Source organism: Bos grunniens, chromosome 26 (genome assembly GCF_055505025.1).
Source record: "Bos grunniens cultivar Pamir isolate PY7600 chromosome 26, Bosgru_T2T1.0, whole genome shotgun sequence".
Lineage (NCBI taxonomy): Eukaryota > Metazoa > Chordata > Mammalia > Artiodactyla > Bovidae > Bos > Bos grunniens.
Genome location: NC_141190.1, coordinates 41,661,510 through 41,677,776, shown reverse-complemented (window position 1 = coordinate 41,677,776; position 16,267 = coordinate 41,661,510). Strand labels below are relative to the sequence as shown.

The window sequence follows — 16,267 nt, the reverse complement described above, 5'->3', positions numbered from 1 at the left end:
TTGTTCAATTTATTTCTCATTAAGCACACTTAAATCATCCCAGGTGCCCACTTACTGTCAGTAGACTATTAGAAGATGCTGTTCTGCCAATGCCATCATAATGCTGAGTACCCTGGGTTCCTCTGGAAATAAAGAGACACCCTCCAAGCTGAACTTGGGATCCCAGGCATTTGTAGATTTAAACAACATATGCACATACTTGTGTGCCTGTGTGCGTGCTCATTCACTAAGTCATGCCTGATTCTTTGTAACAACAAGGACAGTAGCCCACCAGGCTCCTCTGTCATGGGATTTCCCAGGCAAGAATACTGGAGTGGGTTGCTATTTCCTCTCCAAGGGATCTTTCCGAACCAGAGATCAAACCCTCATCTCCTGCCCTGGCAAGCAGATTCTTTACTATCTGAGCCACCAGGGACGCCCGTGCAGATACTTAGTGGCCATTTACCTAGAAGCAAAATAATCACCACACAGTGCCTGGGCCACAGCTGACCTCAGCCCGTGGAAGCATGCCCTGGGGTGCCTCGCATAGCACAGATTCTCTTGTCCTGGTCCTCTGCTCCGTGGATGTCAGAGAATCTGAAGCCACCGTGCTGAGGTCGCTTTCAGGAATGAACCTCAGACCCAGCTGCCTCATGGGCCCTGAGCCAGAACCAGAAAGACCTGCCCCAGTGAGGGCTGGGCTGGGGAGGCCTGCGCGGTGACTTGCCCTCAAGCCTCCATACACTGCTTGTTTCCTGCTCATCCTCCAGCACCCCAGAGTCTTCCGGGATGCCCAGGGCCAGCTCAGCTGTCCTTGCTCCCACCCTCTTGCTTCACAGCACTGACCACAGTTTCTATAGTGGAAAATCCTGTTTTTCAAACTACAGAAACATCCAAACAATGGAGCTGCTTTAAAAGAGCATTATTAATGATCATATTTTTTAAGTCAAGCCATAATATTAATAAAAAAAATAATAGGATTGACTGTCTTTCTTTTCCTCCCCATGCTTTCAGAGCCATAAACAGGTCCCATGACAGCCCCAAGGCCAAGAGGAAGTTCAAAAGTGGTAAAGCAGGGTGGGATGAGTGTTGCCCTTCTGCTCTGGAATCCATGTGCTCAGAGCTTAGGTGTCTCTGCAGGGCTCCCCAGAACCAGACACTCAGGAAAGAACACTGAATCACCGTCACGTCCGCTTTCAGGTGCTGGGGCTGTGGGCTGACGTGGCCCTTTTCTCACCATAAATCCTTCTGTGAGAGTCCTGATGCATGAAACCCCAGGAAGGGCTGTTGTATGGAAGCTACCCTCATTACCATACCACCTCCACCTCTGTTCCAAAGAGGACATGCCAGTTAGGACCCTGAGACTAACTGGTGTGTTGGTCAGCAGCTCAGGCTCAGGCCGCTCAGCTGCCCTTGTCCCAGTGTTAAGACTCCCTAGTGACCTCCCACTGCACTGTACCTTCCTGCCCTGGAGCCAGTCCCCCTTCACAGCCTTGGTTGGACATACGGCTTTCTTCTCATTCCCAGCCAACACGTCTGATGCCCACAGGAAGATGAGTCACCAGCAAGGAAAGGCCTATGAGTCACAGCTGTGCATTTTAGTAGCTGTGGTTGCTCTGGGCTTCCTGAGAGCAGTCCGCCTGCCAGGAGGTATCAGTGAATCAGTCAGCAGGAGGGAAGGAGTGGGAGTAACAAGTAGGACTCAGCATGCAGGAACAGGCATCCAGGAGGGGCTGAGTCTCCTCCAAGGTCAAAAGGTCTCAGTCACTAAGGAACCTTCAATAAATGGATGGAGTTGGTCCAGTCTGCGTGTGTGAATTTCCCCACCAATGACTTCTCTTCCCTTGGGAATACAGACAAGAAACCAAGGCCACACGACTAAATTTCAGAGTTTGAAGAGTGTTTGTGCTGATGAAGGAAGAAATAACTGTGCTCTTTGGCAGATTCTAGATGTAGGACAATTGTAATGTTATTAAACGACTTCTTAAGGTAAAACGGTGAATAATTAATTTGACACATCAGTTGCTTCCAAAAAATGCCAGTAGCAAAAAATCACTAAGCTAATTTGCTGGCCTTCTGCCAAGAGACTATGAAGAGAGGTCCTACGACGGCTCGTACCTGGCTTCCCTCAGTGACTACATGAAGGCCCAGGCTCCCCAGGTACCTGTTATCCCCCCAGCTTCCACGCTTGGTATACCTCGTGCCTCCTCTGACCTCATCTCCACCCCCTGCCCCACACTACATGCACCCCTTTCTCTGCATCCTTATCAGCCATCCCAGCTGTATCTGCTTTTGTCCTCTCTCCCCTAGTCCACACTGATGGAAATGTCTCTCCTCTAAGCCCACTTCTGCTCCAGCCCCATCCCTCTCAAACATTCAAGGTCAGCCTTCTTTCTGTTGACCTTTCTCATCCATCCTCCACCGATCCCTGTCTCTCTTCCACAAGCCCACTGGCACACGGGCATCCAGTATCTCAGTCTTTAATTAAACCTTCCAGGCAAATTTCTCCACTAGCTACTGTCCCAATATTCTGCTCCTTTTCCTAGGAAAACCTCTTGGATGACCTACACACCTCTTTCTACTTCCTTATCTCCAACTCCCGCATCAGATCTCCCACCTGCAACCTGCATCCCTGTCCTCACTGGACCGGTGCCTGTCAAGGACCTGCAGGGCAATGTGAGGCTTTCCTCACACGGCCGACACATCGTCAGCTCAATGGACAGGTGTCTGCTCCTTGTTTGTCAGCAGCGTCCGACGCCACTATACCCTGTCTGCTCCTCGACATTCATGATCCCTTAGGTCCCTCGTTCTCCTTTGTGTTGAACCAGCTTCAACTCCTCCAAAAATCACGCCCACCCTGGTTCTCCCACTTCCCCCTGGGCTTATGTCTAAATGTTGGAGCATCTCCAATTAATCAAGTCCTTCACTCTCTCCCAGTGGCCTTCCCCGGTGACTCAACGGGTACAGAATCCACCTGCAGTGCAAGAGACACAGGAGACTCGGGTTTCACCCTGGGTAGGAAGATTCCCTGGAGGAGGAAATGGAAACCCACTCCATTATTCTTGCCTGGAGAATCCCATGGACAGAGGTCCAGTCGGATGGATTTAAATACCTGTGCTGATGACTGAAATATACATCTCAGGCCCCATCTCTTATGTACCCAAATGCCCACCAGATCTCTTCACTGTAGCTCCCAAGAGGCATTCAGGTTTTATGCCAGACCAGAACCTTTGATTTTCTCCCTTCTCCCTAAAACTTCCTCTCCTCCCATCCTCCCCATCTGAGGAAATGACATTCCCCTCTACCCAAAGGCTCAGGCCCAACACCTAGGGCTCCTTCTCGGTTCTGCTCTTTCCCCCACCCTCTAGGTTCGATCCCTCATTAAGCATTTCTCTCTGCCTTCAAAATACATCCCCTTCCAGGAACCCTCTTCCCTGATACCTCATTCCAGGCCATAATCATCTATCTTTTTGACCTCTAGATAACCTCTTAATCAATGCCCCTTCTCTACTCCTGCCTTCTGCCCCCTAAAGACCATGCCCAACATAGCAACCACAACTTTCTATTTAAAATCTCCAATCAGGAATTTCCCTGGTGGTCCAAGGCAGGGGGCCTGAGTTCAATCCCTGGTCAGGGAACTAGATCCCACATGCTGCAAGTAAGAGTTTGCATGCCACAACTAAGACCCCTCAGTGCAGCCAAATAAATTTTTAGAAATTAAAAAAATATGTATCTAATCAGTTCAAGTCATTCCTCCTCTGAAAACTCTCAGGGGTAGTTTCTCAGAGTAATCTGGGAAGCTGGGATTCTGGGCTAGTCCTAAGTTTGGCTCAAATAAAACTCTTTTCTTATGATTGATTATTTTCATCAATAGCACCAAGCAGAGCTTCTGGAAGCCACGCTTGGTGGGTGGAGCTACTCTTTCCTTAAGGCAAGGAACTCAGCACGTGGGTGACTAACACGCCTCCTCCTGGGTGTGGGGATGTCACAGCAGGCTACATTTTATCGCCTCACACTGACCACACCCATAAGCACACACCTACCTTGACGCTGTCTCCAGGAAGAATCCCCGTGAAAGGGAGGCAAAGCCCCCAATTTGCCCTCTTTCCCAGTGGATGGCAAACACTTCGGGAAGAGCTCAAACGAGGGGACTCAGCCAGCTGCATGATGCACACCCACACTGCAGGCGGTTGGGAAAGCAATATTCCTCAGGACAATTCAGCTTTGCCCACTGGTGGCAAAGGGCGGCCAGCACCCCATACTCAGCCTCCCTCCAGGATAAAGGAAATCAAAGCGGAAATGTTTGGAAGGGTCAGTATTGGCAGTTTCATTACCTTGAGAACATAAGCCATACTCAGCATCTCACAGCATAGCAACCGAGCCAGATCTTGGGTGTTGTTTAACGGCTAAGTCATGTCCGACTCTTTCGTGACCCCATGGACGGTAGCCCGTGAGGCTCCTCCGTCCATGCTATTTCCCAGGCAAGAATACTGGAGCAGGTTGCCATTTCCTCCTCCAAGGGATCTTCCTGACCCAGGGATCAAACCCAGGTCTCCTGCATTGGCAGGCAGGTTCTTTACCACTGAGCCACCAGGGAAGCCCAGATGTTTGGCAAGACACACCAAAATGTTAGTTTTAGAAATCCAAACATATATTGCAGATATCAACTGTGTTTTATGACTAATCTGAGGTGGGCGGGAGGAGGCAGTGGGAGAAGGAAGAGGAGGAGAAAAACGAAAAACGCAAACAAACACAGCACGCCAAAAGTCTGCAACCAGTTAGAGGTTAGGAAGGGTCTCACAGCAAGCCACACAGAGCACGGCTCTCAGTACCTGCAGAGGCTCAGGGTTGGGAGGCCACAGGATGATGTTATTCAAGCCAGAGTCCTCTTGCTGAAAGCAAAGTGTCTTGCTGTTAGGATGGGCCACAGTGAATGGTAATCCTCCCAAGAACCAGAGAGAGACGCTACCTTGCTGGAGGCGCTCCCAACCTTGCCCACCGCTACCCAGGGGAAGTTAGACAACAGAAGGACCTGCAGCCCGAGGGTGTCTGAAGGAGGCAAGGACTAGGCAGGCCTAGGAAGACCCGTCTCTCATCCATTGCACCGGTGATGCTGCTGGTCCTTAATCTGTGAAGAGAGGTTCACCCGGACCTGCATCTTTCCCTCCAGGAGTTCACTTGTAAGCAGGATACAGGCACCTCCAAGTGCATCTTCACAGAGAAAAAGCTTCTGAGAGAGAGGACTGCGAGCAAGGGTGGGATGGGAGAGGGTGTGGAGGCAGAAGAACTAGTTTGGAGGTGTTTGCAGTGACCCAGTTATGAGGATATACAGTTGTGACGACGGGAATGGAGAGGGAAAAGGGTGTTAGAAGGCAGGACTTCTAACATACTATATGGATGTATGACATTCATGATATGTATGTATATACATATACACACATGTATGTATGATATACATATACATGATATACACGTATATATACATGTATAGCTATATACACATGTATAGGTGTATATATACACCTATATATACATGTATTCTAACACATGGATCTATGCTACATTTTTTGTCTTTTGAGAAAGTGCTCTAAGCTATACTGATGGGACTATCATTGCCCTGGAACCACCTTTCCCCATCAGGCATGGGGACATGACTCAGGCTGTCTCACATTCCAGGACACAGCGATTGGTCCCAGCCGGAGAGGGATCAGGGCCCATCAGATTCCTTAGAGAGAGCTGATCAGAGGCTGGACCATTAGCTGGAAGAAGCGTGGAGCTGCCTATAGGGCTGGGGGCACCTCCCTGAGGACTAGGGTGTCAGAGAGGAAAACAGAGCAAAATCCAGAGAGGAGAGATCGCCAGTGACATCTTTTGAAGCCCAGTGACTACTGCAGCTAGACCCTCTCTAAGGACTTCTCGGTTCTTTAGGACAGATGAGCCCCTTCTCTGCATGTGGCCGCTGGAGATGGGCTTCTGTCTCTCACAACCCAAAACAGTCCTGATTAAACAGAAATTTGGAAAACTCAACAGCCCGCCCACTAATCAATCAATCAATCACAGGGTGATGTATTAAAGGCAGAGAATGGGGACGGGTGGAGTTAAAGGTGACTCCCAGGTTTCTATCTTGAACGGTAGGATAGGTCATGGTACCCAAGAGAGAGAATGCGGAGGGGAGGATCAGGGAAGGAAGCCGAGCTCAGGTTTAAAGAGCTGGGTGACTGTGAGTCATCCACACAGAGGCATCCAGGTGACGGTGGAAAGACGGGACTGGAGCTTCTGCCCCTTGGGGGACCCTGAGCTCTGAAGCCAAATGTATTTGTGCTTAATTTCTATTTGTTTCTGCCAGGTAGGCAAGCCTTGTTCTGATCCGGGAGTCCTAAAGGCAACCCATGATGCTCCACTGGGTCACGCTTGGCTGAGGTTGGAAATGTAAAAAATTGTGGTGCCAGAAAAACATCTCCCGTCTGCTCCAGGAAGGTGGGCTGTGGGGAGGGAGCCTGGGGTTGGGAGCTGGCAGGAGATGAGGAGTGTGGGTGAAGAGTCTTCAAACCTCTGAGCATTTTTACCCCTAATCAGTAACAATCTAAGACACTAAAATCGTCACTGTTTGCAGGAATATAGTGAGATGGGCCCTCACATCCTGTTGAGAGACATATAAATTTTCATCACCTTTCTAGAAAGTGCTTTGTATAGAGATACAGCTATAGGTATAGCTATTAATATACAGTAAGAACCTTTCAAAAATACCCTCCATTTGTTGCACCAGTTCCATTTCTATGTATCTATTATAAATAAACCAGCCTTCAATTCTGGACAGTGAGGTTTAGTATAGGTAATGGAGAGAAAATATAAGCTAGTTTAACTCTGTCTATATTCAAGTAGAAATTCTTCTCAGTTTAGGGAAAAAGCACTAACTCTAAAAGGAAAAACTGATCTATTGTACTTCTTAAAAGCTTCTCTGTAAGAGAACTTGGTAAGAGGATGAAAAGACAAGCTACCAATAGGAGAAAATATCTGCAAACCACAATTTGAAAAAGGATCAGTACCTAGACATTATAAAAATTCTCAAAACTCCACAGTAAGAAAAATCCAGTTAGGAAATGGGCAAAAGACACAGATATTTCACCAAAGTGAGTAAACAGATGGTAATAAGCACGTCAAAGATGTTCAACATCATCTGTCATCAGGGAAATGTAAATTAAAAGCATAAAGAGATATCAAACAGACACATCAGAACGTCACCACCAAACAGTGACAATACCAGTTGATGACCAGAATGCAGAGAACTGGTCACACAGACACTGCTGGTGGGAATGTAAAGTGATTCAGGGCTTCTAGCAGACGGTCTGGTGGTTCCTTATAAAACTATACACGTACTTACCACATGACCAAGCAGCTGCACTCTTGGGCTTTATGTCCGAGAAATGAAAACTTATGTTCAGCAACAAAAAAAAAAAAAAAAAAAAAAAAACCCTGTCTACAAATGTCCATATCAGCTTTCTTTGTAGTAGCCCCAAACTGGAAACAACCCAGATGTCCTTCACTAAATGACGGTTTCAATGAACGGTAGCAGGGAATGCTACCCAGCAATAAAAAAGAGTGGACTACTGACATACACGACCATCTGGATGAATCTCCAGGAAATCATGCTGAGTGAAAAAAGCCAATTCCAGAAGGTCACTTACTGTGTGGTTCCTCTTATGTAACATGGTATAACATTCTCTAGCTCATCTCTATAGAGATAGAGAACAAATTAGAAATTGCCAGAGGTTAGGAATAGGGCCCCAGGGGAGGTGGATGTGGCTCTAAGGGCAACAAAAGAAATTCTGCCTCTGGAAATATTCTGTATCTAGATGGTGGCAATGTCTGTATCTGGCTTGTGAGTCTGTACTCTAGTTTTGTAAAATATTGCCCTTGGGGTAAACTAGGTAGAGGGTACCAGGGATTTCTCTGTATTACTTCTTTTTTAAAAAAAATTTTTTTAAGATTTTTTTTTTAATGTGGAACTCTTTTTTTAAAGTCGTTATTGAATTTGTCACAATGTTGTTTCTGCTTTCTGTTTTGGTTTTCTGGTCACCAGGCATGTGGGATCTTGGCTCCCCAACCAAGGATCAAACCTGTACCCCCTGCATTGGAAGGCGGAGTCTTAACCACTGGATCACCAGGGAAGTACCTCTTTGTATTGTATCTTACAACATCATGTCAATCCACCATTCTCTCAACAACAAAAAAGTTTAATTTTAAAAACTGCAAGATTTTTAGGAAAAAACACAGGTTTCTGCCTTCTCTTGAAGGCACAGGAAGGTCTTGTAACACTGGGCCCACATTCCCACTTGGCAACCTCTGCTGGAGTTGATGGCGCCGCTCTCTTTTAGACAATGGAACAGAAGCCCCGGTTTGCGACAGTCCCCACCTCTCCCTATTGCCCCCCTCCAGCCATTTAACACCATCACTGTTTCTTCTCTGCCTCTAAAGACTGAAGTTGGCCACCTTTTCATTTCTTTTTTTAGGGACTTCCCAGGTGATCCAGTGCCTGAGACTCTGTGCTCCCAATTCAGGGGCTCTGGGTTCGATTTCTGTTCCAGGAACTAGATCCCACTAGGAGTTAACATGCCCAACTAAGAGTTGGCATGTCACAACTAAAGATCCTGTGCGACACAACTGGGACCCGGCACAGCCAAGTAAGTAAATAAATATTATCTTTTTACTTTTTTTTTGGCTGCACTGGGCGCTGCTTAAAGGATCTCAGTTCCCAGACCAAGGACTGAGCCCCAGCTACAGCAGTGAAAGCCCAGAATGCTAACCACTAGGTCAACAGGAAACTCTCTACCTTTTCTTTTGATTATTCCTGTTTTCCTGCTTGAGAAAAGATAGTAGGGAAGAAAAAAAGCTAAGGGAAAATGAATTGCCCAAGGGTGGCTTTTAGGTCCGATTTTCTCATCCAAAACACTCTGTACTATTAATCCAAGATTTCCATTGTGTGTCAGATCAATGCGAAAGTGTTTCCCTAATTTTGTTCACCAGGGCATTGAATTATAGCTCTCAAACTTAAGATAAAATCTGTATTTATTTTAATATCCCAATATTACGCACAACTAAGCAAAGTCTATTCCTCAATTTTGAAAACCTTACCTAACATGGAAATGATAGTTCACATTTAATCTGCTCTACATTGATAGATTTTAAAACTTTTTCCAGATCTTAAGTTTTTTTTTTTTTTTTTTGTGGCAGGGGGCTGGGGAGGCTGTGGTAGGGGAGTGTGGAAATGATTTTATTTTAACCTATGATATATCCATGTAGGTTAGTGGATGGGGGAGGGGCAAAATCCAGGGGGGAAAAATGAGCCAAACTCTCCTATGTCAATTTTAAAAGCATAGAATAAGAAGTAAAACTAGTTTTTATATAATTTATAAAATCAGGGCTAGACTTACTACAAAGGGCTTCCCTGGTAGCTCAGATGGTAAAGAATCTGCCCGAAGTACGGGAGACCCAGTTTCGATGCTTGGGTCAGGAAGATCCCCTAGAGAAGGAAATGGCAACCCACTGCAGTATTCTCACCTGGAGAATCCAATGGACAGAGGAGCCTGGGGGGGGGCTACAGTCCATGGGGTTGCAAAGACTCAGACATGACTGAGCTGACTGAGTGACTAACATACACTTAATATGAAACTTCTGAAAATGGAATGAGAAACACCTACACGAATATAGAGAGGAGAGGAGACGGGCAGAGAGGAGATGCTGGAAATGTCTAGTCAGTGTCACTCAAGAGCCCGGCGCAGGTCAAGGGGAAACCCCGTGACACCCACCTGGTTGCCTGAGGAGCTGTTCTCGTTGCCCATGACGACTCAGGGTGCTCAGCGTCCCTCCGGATTTGATTAGTGCCGACTGGAAGAAACGAAAGGGTATGTACATCTGTAAAACTGAAGGAGGTCTGGGGCTTTTTTCTGCCTACTCATCTCCCCGAACTTAAAAACCAGATGATAGGGAGTGTTTATCTCTAGAGTCACATCATGGAAAACTGCATTTGAAGGGTTTTCCTTTGCGAAGTGCCACCCAGCCGTCTTTCCCAGTACAGGCTGGTGTTTAACTCCCACCCATGGTTGGCAGACACTTCTGAAAGACGAGTTTGTTACTGAGTCTCTGACTTAACGCCAATGTACACACATACGGATATATACAAACGGAGTGGCAAAAGGGGCTGGTGTGCCAAGGAGAGCATGAGACACGCCCTGTCAGAGTGTTTTCTGTTTCCAATTGTGTTCAGTTTGGAAATCCAGAGCGTGGCTGGGGTCCCATCGTCGGGGACAGCAGAGCTGGGTGCCTAACATTAGCAGGCGTGAAATCCACTGCTCCTCGGGAACATGTGGTTTTGATATTTTTCACTCTAAACACTTGTTTCAGCAAATCAGTTTCACTTCTGCACATATTTCTCTGAAGGCAGCATGGTTTTCTTGCTGAGGAAAATGGGTTGTTGTAGCCAGACAGTGAATAAATAATCATGAAAGGCGGCTTGCTGCCCGGACACCCAGAGTCACTGCATCGGGCTCACTTGATGACACTGCTTATTAATCATCGTCATAATGAAGGTGCTTCCCACACAGCCCACAGAGAAACCCAGGATGTCTGCTGACATCACCCAACAGAGTTCCAGCTCTGAGACCCCATAAGAGAAGCAGGAGTGGGACTATTTGTTCACTTTTCCAGGTGGAGAAACCAAGTTTCAGAAAGCTTTTAAAATTACAGACTTTTCAATACATGCACCCCTGTGTTCACAGCAACACTATTCACAATAGCCAAGCCATGGAAGCAACCTCAGTGTCCCTTGACAGATGAATGGCTAAAGAAGATGTGGTACTTTATACATAATGGAATACTACTCAATCATAAAAAAAGAATAAAATAACGCCATTTGCAGCAATATGGCTACTAGGTAAGCTTTTATATATACAGCAGATAAACAACAAGGTCCTACTATATAGCACAGAGACCTATATTCAATGTCCTATGATAAACCATAATGGAAAATAATATTCTAAAAAAGAATGTGTATATGTATGTATTGGCTTCCCTGGTGGCTCAGTGGTAAAAAATCTGCCTGCCAATGCAGGTAATGTGGGTTCGATCCCTGGGTTGGGAAGATCCCCTGGAGAAGAAAATGGCAACCCATTCCAGTATTCTTGCCTTGGAAATCCCATGGACAGAAGAGCCTAGCAGGCTACAGTCCATGGGGTGCAAAAGAGTTAGACACAATTTAGCGACTAAACAACAACATATGTGTGTGTGTGTGTATGTGTGTGTGTGTATCTGAATCACTTGACTATGCAGCAGTAACTAACAACATTGTATTTTTTTTAATAAAATAAACGTCGTTTTAAAAATTTTTGTTTTTATTTTTGGCTGCACCATGTGGCATGCAGGAGCCTACTTCCCCAACCAGTGATCAAACATGGGGAGCACCAAGTCTCAAATCACTGGACTGCCCAGGGAACCCCCACCATATCACTGTATTAAATCAACTATACTTCAATAAATAAATAAATTAAACTACAGACTTTTTGAGCTGGAGCCTTCAGATCAGATCAGTCGCTCAGTCGTGTCCAACTCTTTGCGACCCCATGAATTGCAGCACACCAGGCCTCCCTGTCCATCACCAACTCCCGGAGTCCACTCAGACTCATGTCCATCGAGTCAGTGATGCCATCCAGCCATCTCATCCTCTGTCGTCCCCTTCTCCTCCTGCCCCCAATTCCTCCCAGCATCAGAGTCTTTTCCAATGAGTCAACTCTTCGCGTGAGGTGGCCAAAGTACTGGAGTTTCAGCTTTAGCATCATTCCTCCCAAAGAAATCCCAGGGCTGATCTCCTTCAGAATGGACTGGTTGGATCTCCTTGCAGTCCAAGGGATTCTCAAGAGTCTTCTCCAACACCACAGTTCAAAAGCATCAATTCTTCAGCGCTCAGCCTTCTTCACACTCCAACTCTCACATCCATACATGACCACAGGAAAAACCATAGCCTTGACTAGATGGACCTTTGTTGGCAAAGTAATGTCTCTGCTTTTGAATATGCTATCTAGGTTGGTCATAACTTTCCTTCCAAGGAGTAAGCATCTTTTAATTTCATGGCTGCAGTCACCATCTGTAGTGATTTTGGAGCCCAGAAAAATAAAGTCTGACACTGTTTCCACTGTTTCCCCATCTATTTCCCATGAACTGGTGGGACCAGATGCCATGATCTTCGTTTTCTGATGTTGAGCTTTAAGCCAACTTTTTCACTCTCCACTTTCACTTTCATCAAGAGGCTTTTGAGTTCCTCTTCACTTTCTGCCTTAGAGATCACCAATTTAATCCAGTGGGAAAACAGGCTGCAGAGAAGGCCAGGCATTTGCCGAAGACCCAGATGGAGAAGCCAAAGCTGGAAACAGACCCCAGTCTCCTTCCTTCTGATTCAAGATTCTTCCATGGCAGGATGGCTCAGCGATGGACTTACTCAAAATAAAACATGTCCATCGATTTGCTTAGCCATTCAACCAACATTGAGTGAGTAGCTACCACATACTATGTGTAATTAACAGTCCCAGGAAAATAAAATATAAATTTTTGAACAAGTCCAGTTAGAAAGCCCCCAAGAGAATGGATACATGTGTATGCATGGCTGAGTCCCTTTACTGTCCACCTGAAACTATCACAACATTGTTAACTGGCTATACTCCAACATAAAAAGTTTTTCAAAAAATTAAATAAAACGCCCCAGAGAAAATTATGAGTGGCATCACTGTAATGATCAACTCTCTCCCTCCTAACTCTTTAATCAAAAAGTTGCAATTGCTCAATCCTTTTTTGCCATTTGCTGTTTATAAGATGGACCAAAAAAAGGAAGCATATGCTCAATTATAGAATGTAAAATGTTCATTTATTTAAAATCAGTCACTTCAGTTTATCTTTTCTATTCATTTTCAAAATGATGCCTCCCTAGGAAACATGGTGAGTGTTAAAATCACTGTGCCCTTCTCCATTAAAATAACTTCCTTGCACCTGCCAGGCCAAACCACACACAGCTGGAATTACACATGATTCGATGCAACATTCATTTTTCAAACTCATTCACCAAATAAAATTCAATTTTCTTAAGAATCAGAACATCTAAATTAGGTTTTCACTTTTTCAAATTTTTATTGGAGTACAATTGCTTTACAATGTTGTGCGAGTTTCCACCCTACAGCAAAGTGAATCAGCTGGACATATTCATTTATCTCCTCTTTTTTAGATTTCCTCCCCATGTAGGTCACCACAGAGCGCTGTGTAGAGTTCCCTGTGCTATACAGCAGGTTCTCATTACTTATCTATTGAACTAGATTTTTTAAACTAGCTTTTAAAACGGCCTCTGGCTCAGGGTAAATTTCAAAACCTCCTGGAGGGAAGCCTGACTGTGCCTGGAAGTCTCTCCCACTGACCTCTAGAACTGCCCCGCGTTGGGCTTCCCCAAGACCAGAGGGGTAAGTACCACTCTGCCATCTACTTACGGTCGGGGATAGTCTGTTGACTTTGGAGGCCGAGGCCCACGGAAAGTCTGCGTGTCAGCAACTGGACTTTCTCTTCCTCCATTCAGAAGCGGCGAGGTCTAAGCAGAGGCGCTGACCCACCTAAAGCCGTCGGGCAAGCAGCCCAGTCTCCACCCACGACGCTGACACAAACCAGCTGCACCCCATACCTGGGCAGAGCCTGCAAGCCGCGCAGTGAATACACAGACATCAGCATTTCCCAGCCCGTTGAGGCTGGCCTTTCACGAGGAGGATTTTCCCCGTTTGTACATGAGCTGGGCTCCTTTCAGCAAAGGCTTATCTAAACCAATACTGGCCCCTGTGATCTGATTGGCCGCACCTAGGGGAGCAGGGCTGCCCTGCCCCGGGAGCAGGGGCACCATGAGTCACTCTCGCGTCCTTGCAGTTCAGAGAGGGGGCCAAACCTTTCCTTCTAGAAAATGCTCCAAGGGCTTCCTGTTTGCACCTGGGAAAATTCCACCGTAAATAACGTGGAAAGACAAAGAAAACTTGTGGAAACAGGATGACGCCAGAAGTCTGGCACATGTTTATGGTGTGATGCGTGCAGAATGTACTTACCCAGGCGTGGCTTGAGTTTCAACAAGTGAAGTTGTAAAAAGCCCAGACTGCGGGTAGGCAGACCTGTCCGCCAGAGAAGGAGGAGGCTCTGCAGCCCGAGGGTGGGGCTGGAGATGGGCGGGCCCCCCGAAGACCCTTGTGTCCGGCAGCTTCTTTCCTCCCCCGTATTCCAGTGATTAACAATCAGCCACTTATTTGCATGAATGCAGCCAATTTTAACATATAATATGCATATATTTTTTGTAGTGGCAGACTTTCATTCATTCTGCAGAAAACTCTTACTTCTGTCCCCACTGTGTGACTACTCCAGGGAAACAAGTCAGCATTTCATCAAAGGTTTCCTGGAGACCAGGTGTCAACAAACTCAGAGGAGTGTCAGGACCTCCTTGGAGGGGAAAGTTGAATGTGGAGGGGGATCTCAGGGCCCCACTTCTGGTTCAAACAGAGCCGAAGTGTGTATGTTTCAGCAGGCAATGGATAAGTGAGTTGAGATCGATCCCTACAGTGGAATATTATTCAGCCATAAAAAGGAATAAAATTCTGACACATGCTGTAACTTGGACAAAACTTGAAAGTACTATGTTAAATGAAAGCAACCAGACACAAAAGGTCACATATTATGTGACTTTTTTTGACATGAAATGTCCAGAATAGGTAAATCCAGAGAGGCAGATGCAAGCATTGTGAGTGTATCAAATGCCACTTAATTGCTCACTTTAAAATAGTTAATCCATTTGCAGCAACAGGGATGGACCTAGAGATTATCATTCTAAGTGAAGTCAGACAGAGACAAGTATATAATGTCATTTATATGTGGAATCTAATAAAAATGATACTAAGAAACTTTTTATAAAGCAGAGGTAGGGACTTCTATGGAGATCTGGTGGTTAAGATGCTACACTTCCATTGCAGGGGTGGTGGGCAGGGTTTGATCTCTGGTCAGGGAACTAAGATCCCACATGTGCTGTGCAGATTAATGTATATACCCTACTGTATACAAAATAGATAACTAATAAGGACCTACTGTATAACACAGGGAACTCTACCCAGTATTCTGTAACAACCTATATAGGAACAGAAACTGAAAAAGAATGGGTAACTCACTTCGCTGTACACCTTAAATTAACACAACATTGTGAATCAACTATACTCTAATAATAATAAAATAAAATGGTTAATTTTGTGTCATGTGAATTTCACCTCAATTTTTAAACGTGAATGTGTTTCATATCTTGAGATTCTGCATAAGATATTGCTTGAAAAAAATAAATCTACTACTGGGGGAAAGTTTTGCAAATGATTGCTTTTGGGTTTACTAATACTAGAATTCCATAAAATTGAGAATTCAAGGGATAAAAAACAAGAACATTGGCCTACCCTCATCCCCGACGCCCATCAAAAAGTCAAAAGAGAATTCTTCTAGGGAAGAGGAACTTTTTAAGCAAAATATCTTAGATAAGTCCATAGGGAATGAAGAAAGGTCCCAAGCAAGTCTCCAGCAGGTGAGCAAACATAGCAAAACCCTGACAAAGAGAAGGAGGGAATGGGGGGCTCCCTCCCAAGGAGAGGGGTGAAGGGCAGAGAGAAGATGGCCAACCCAAATGGCAGAGCCCAGTAAAGACCGTGAAGGTGAGGGATGTTCGGTATTCAATTTTCAGCTGTGTACACTTCAGCAGGGCAAATCCCCTCCAGGAACCACTCCCTCGGTCAACTCTGCAGCCTCATCTGTTGCTGTGACCACCACTAGCCCCTGGACCATGTCTACCGGACATTAAGCATCGTCGTTGACAGCTGTCTCACTGCTGTTGTCCTGACCACCACCAGGCATCAGAGTCACTGCCACTGGGGAAGAGAGTGAAGGAGTAGACAGACTTCTACTCAGGAAGTTTCTATCCCAGGAACCAGTGCTCAGCCTCTTAAAAAGACAGATTTTCCAGACACAGGGGATGGACCCAGAGGCGGGACACCATGGATTCCAGAGTACCTTCATTCCTTAGCCACGACCCCTTTTCAAGGCAATACTCTGATGGGACCCCAACAGCAGTCTTATCACAGTCTATACGTGTTCATAGCTGATCAGCTTCCCTCTCTTTGTGCTGTTTTCTTCCAAGCTGGACATTCAGCAACTGACCAGTCTTCGCTTCCTGCCACAGATGGCAAAAGGCTCATGT

The 16,267-nt window shown here is 45.8% G+C and overlaps 1 protein-coding gene across 47 annotated transcripts in view; it reads right to left on the bottom strand.

Annotated features, from left to right (window-relative positions):
- The window catches only part of TACC2 (transforming acidic coiled-coil containing protein 2), a 234,989-nt gene that overhangs the window by 197,782 nt on the left and 20,940 nt on the right, over positions 1-16,267 (bottom strand). For 40 of the 47 annotated variants that reach the window (XM_086377942.1, XM_086377954.1, XM_086377967.1 and 37 more), the window contains exons 2-3: positions 9,786-9,864; positions 4,812-4,871 (exon numbers count right to left, since the gene is read on the bottom strand). In XM_086377942.1, the coding sequence (XP_086234068.1) occupies positions 4,812-4,871; positions 9,786-9,818 (93 nt within the window). In that variant the 5' untranslated portion in view covers positions 9,819-9,864. Of the gene's footprint in view, positions 1-4,811; positions 4,872-9,785; positions 9,865-13,499; positions 13,640-13,687; positions 13,796-16,267 lie in introns of those variants that run through there. The other 7 variants (XM_086377951.1, XM_086377966.1, XM_086377953.1 and 4 more) reach the window with 4 other exon arrangements.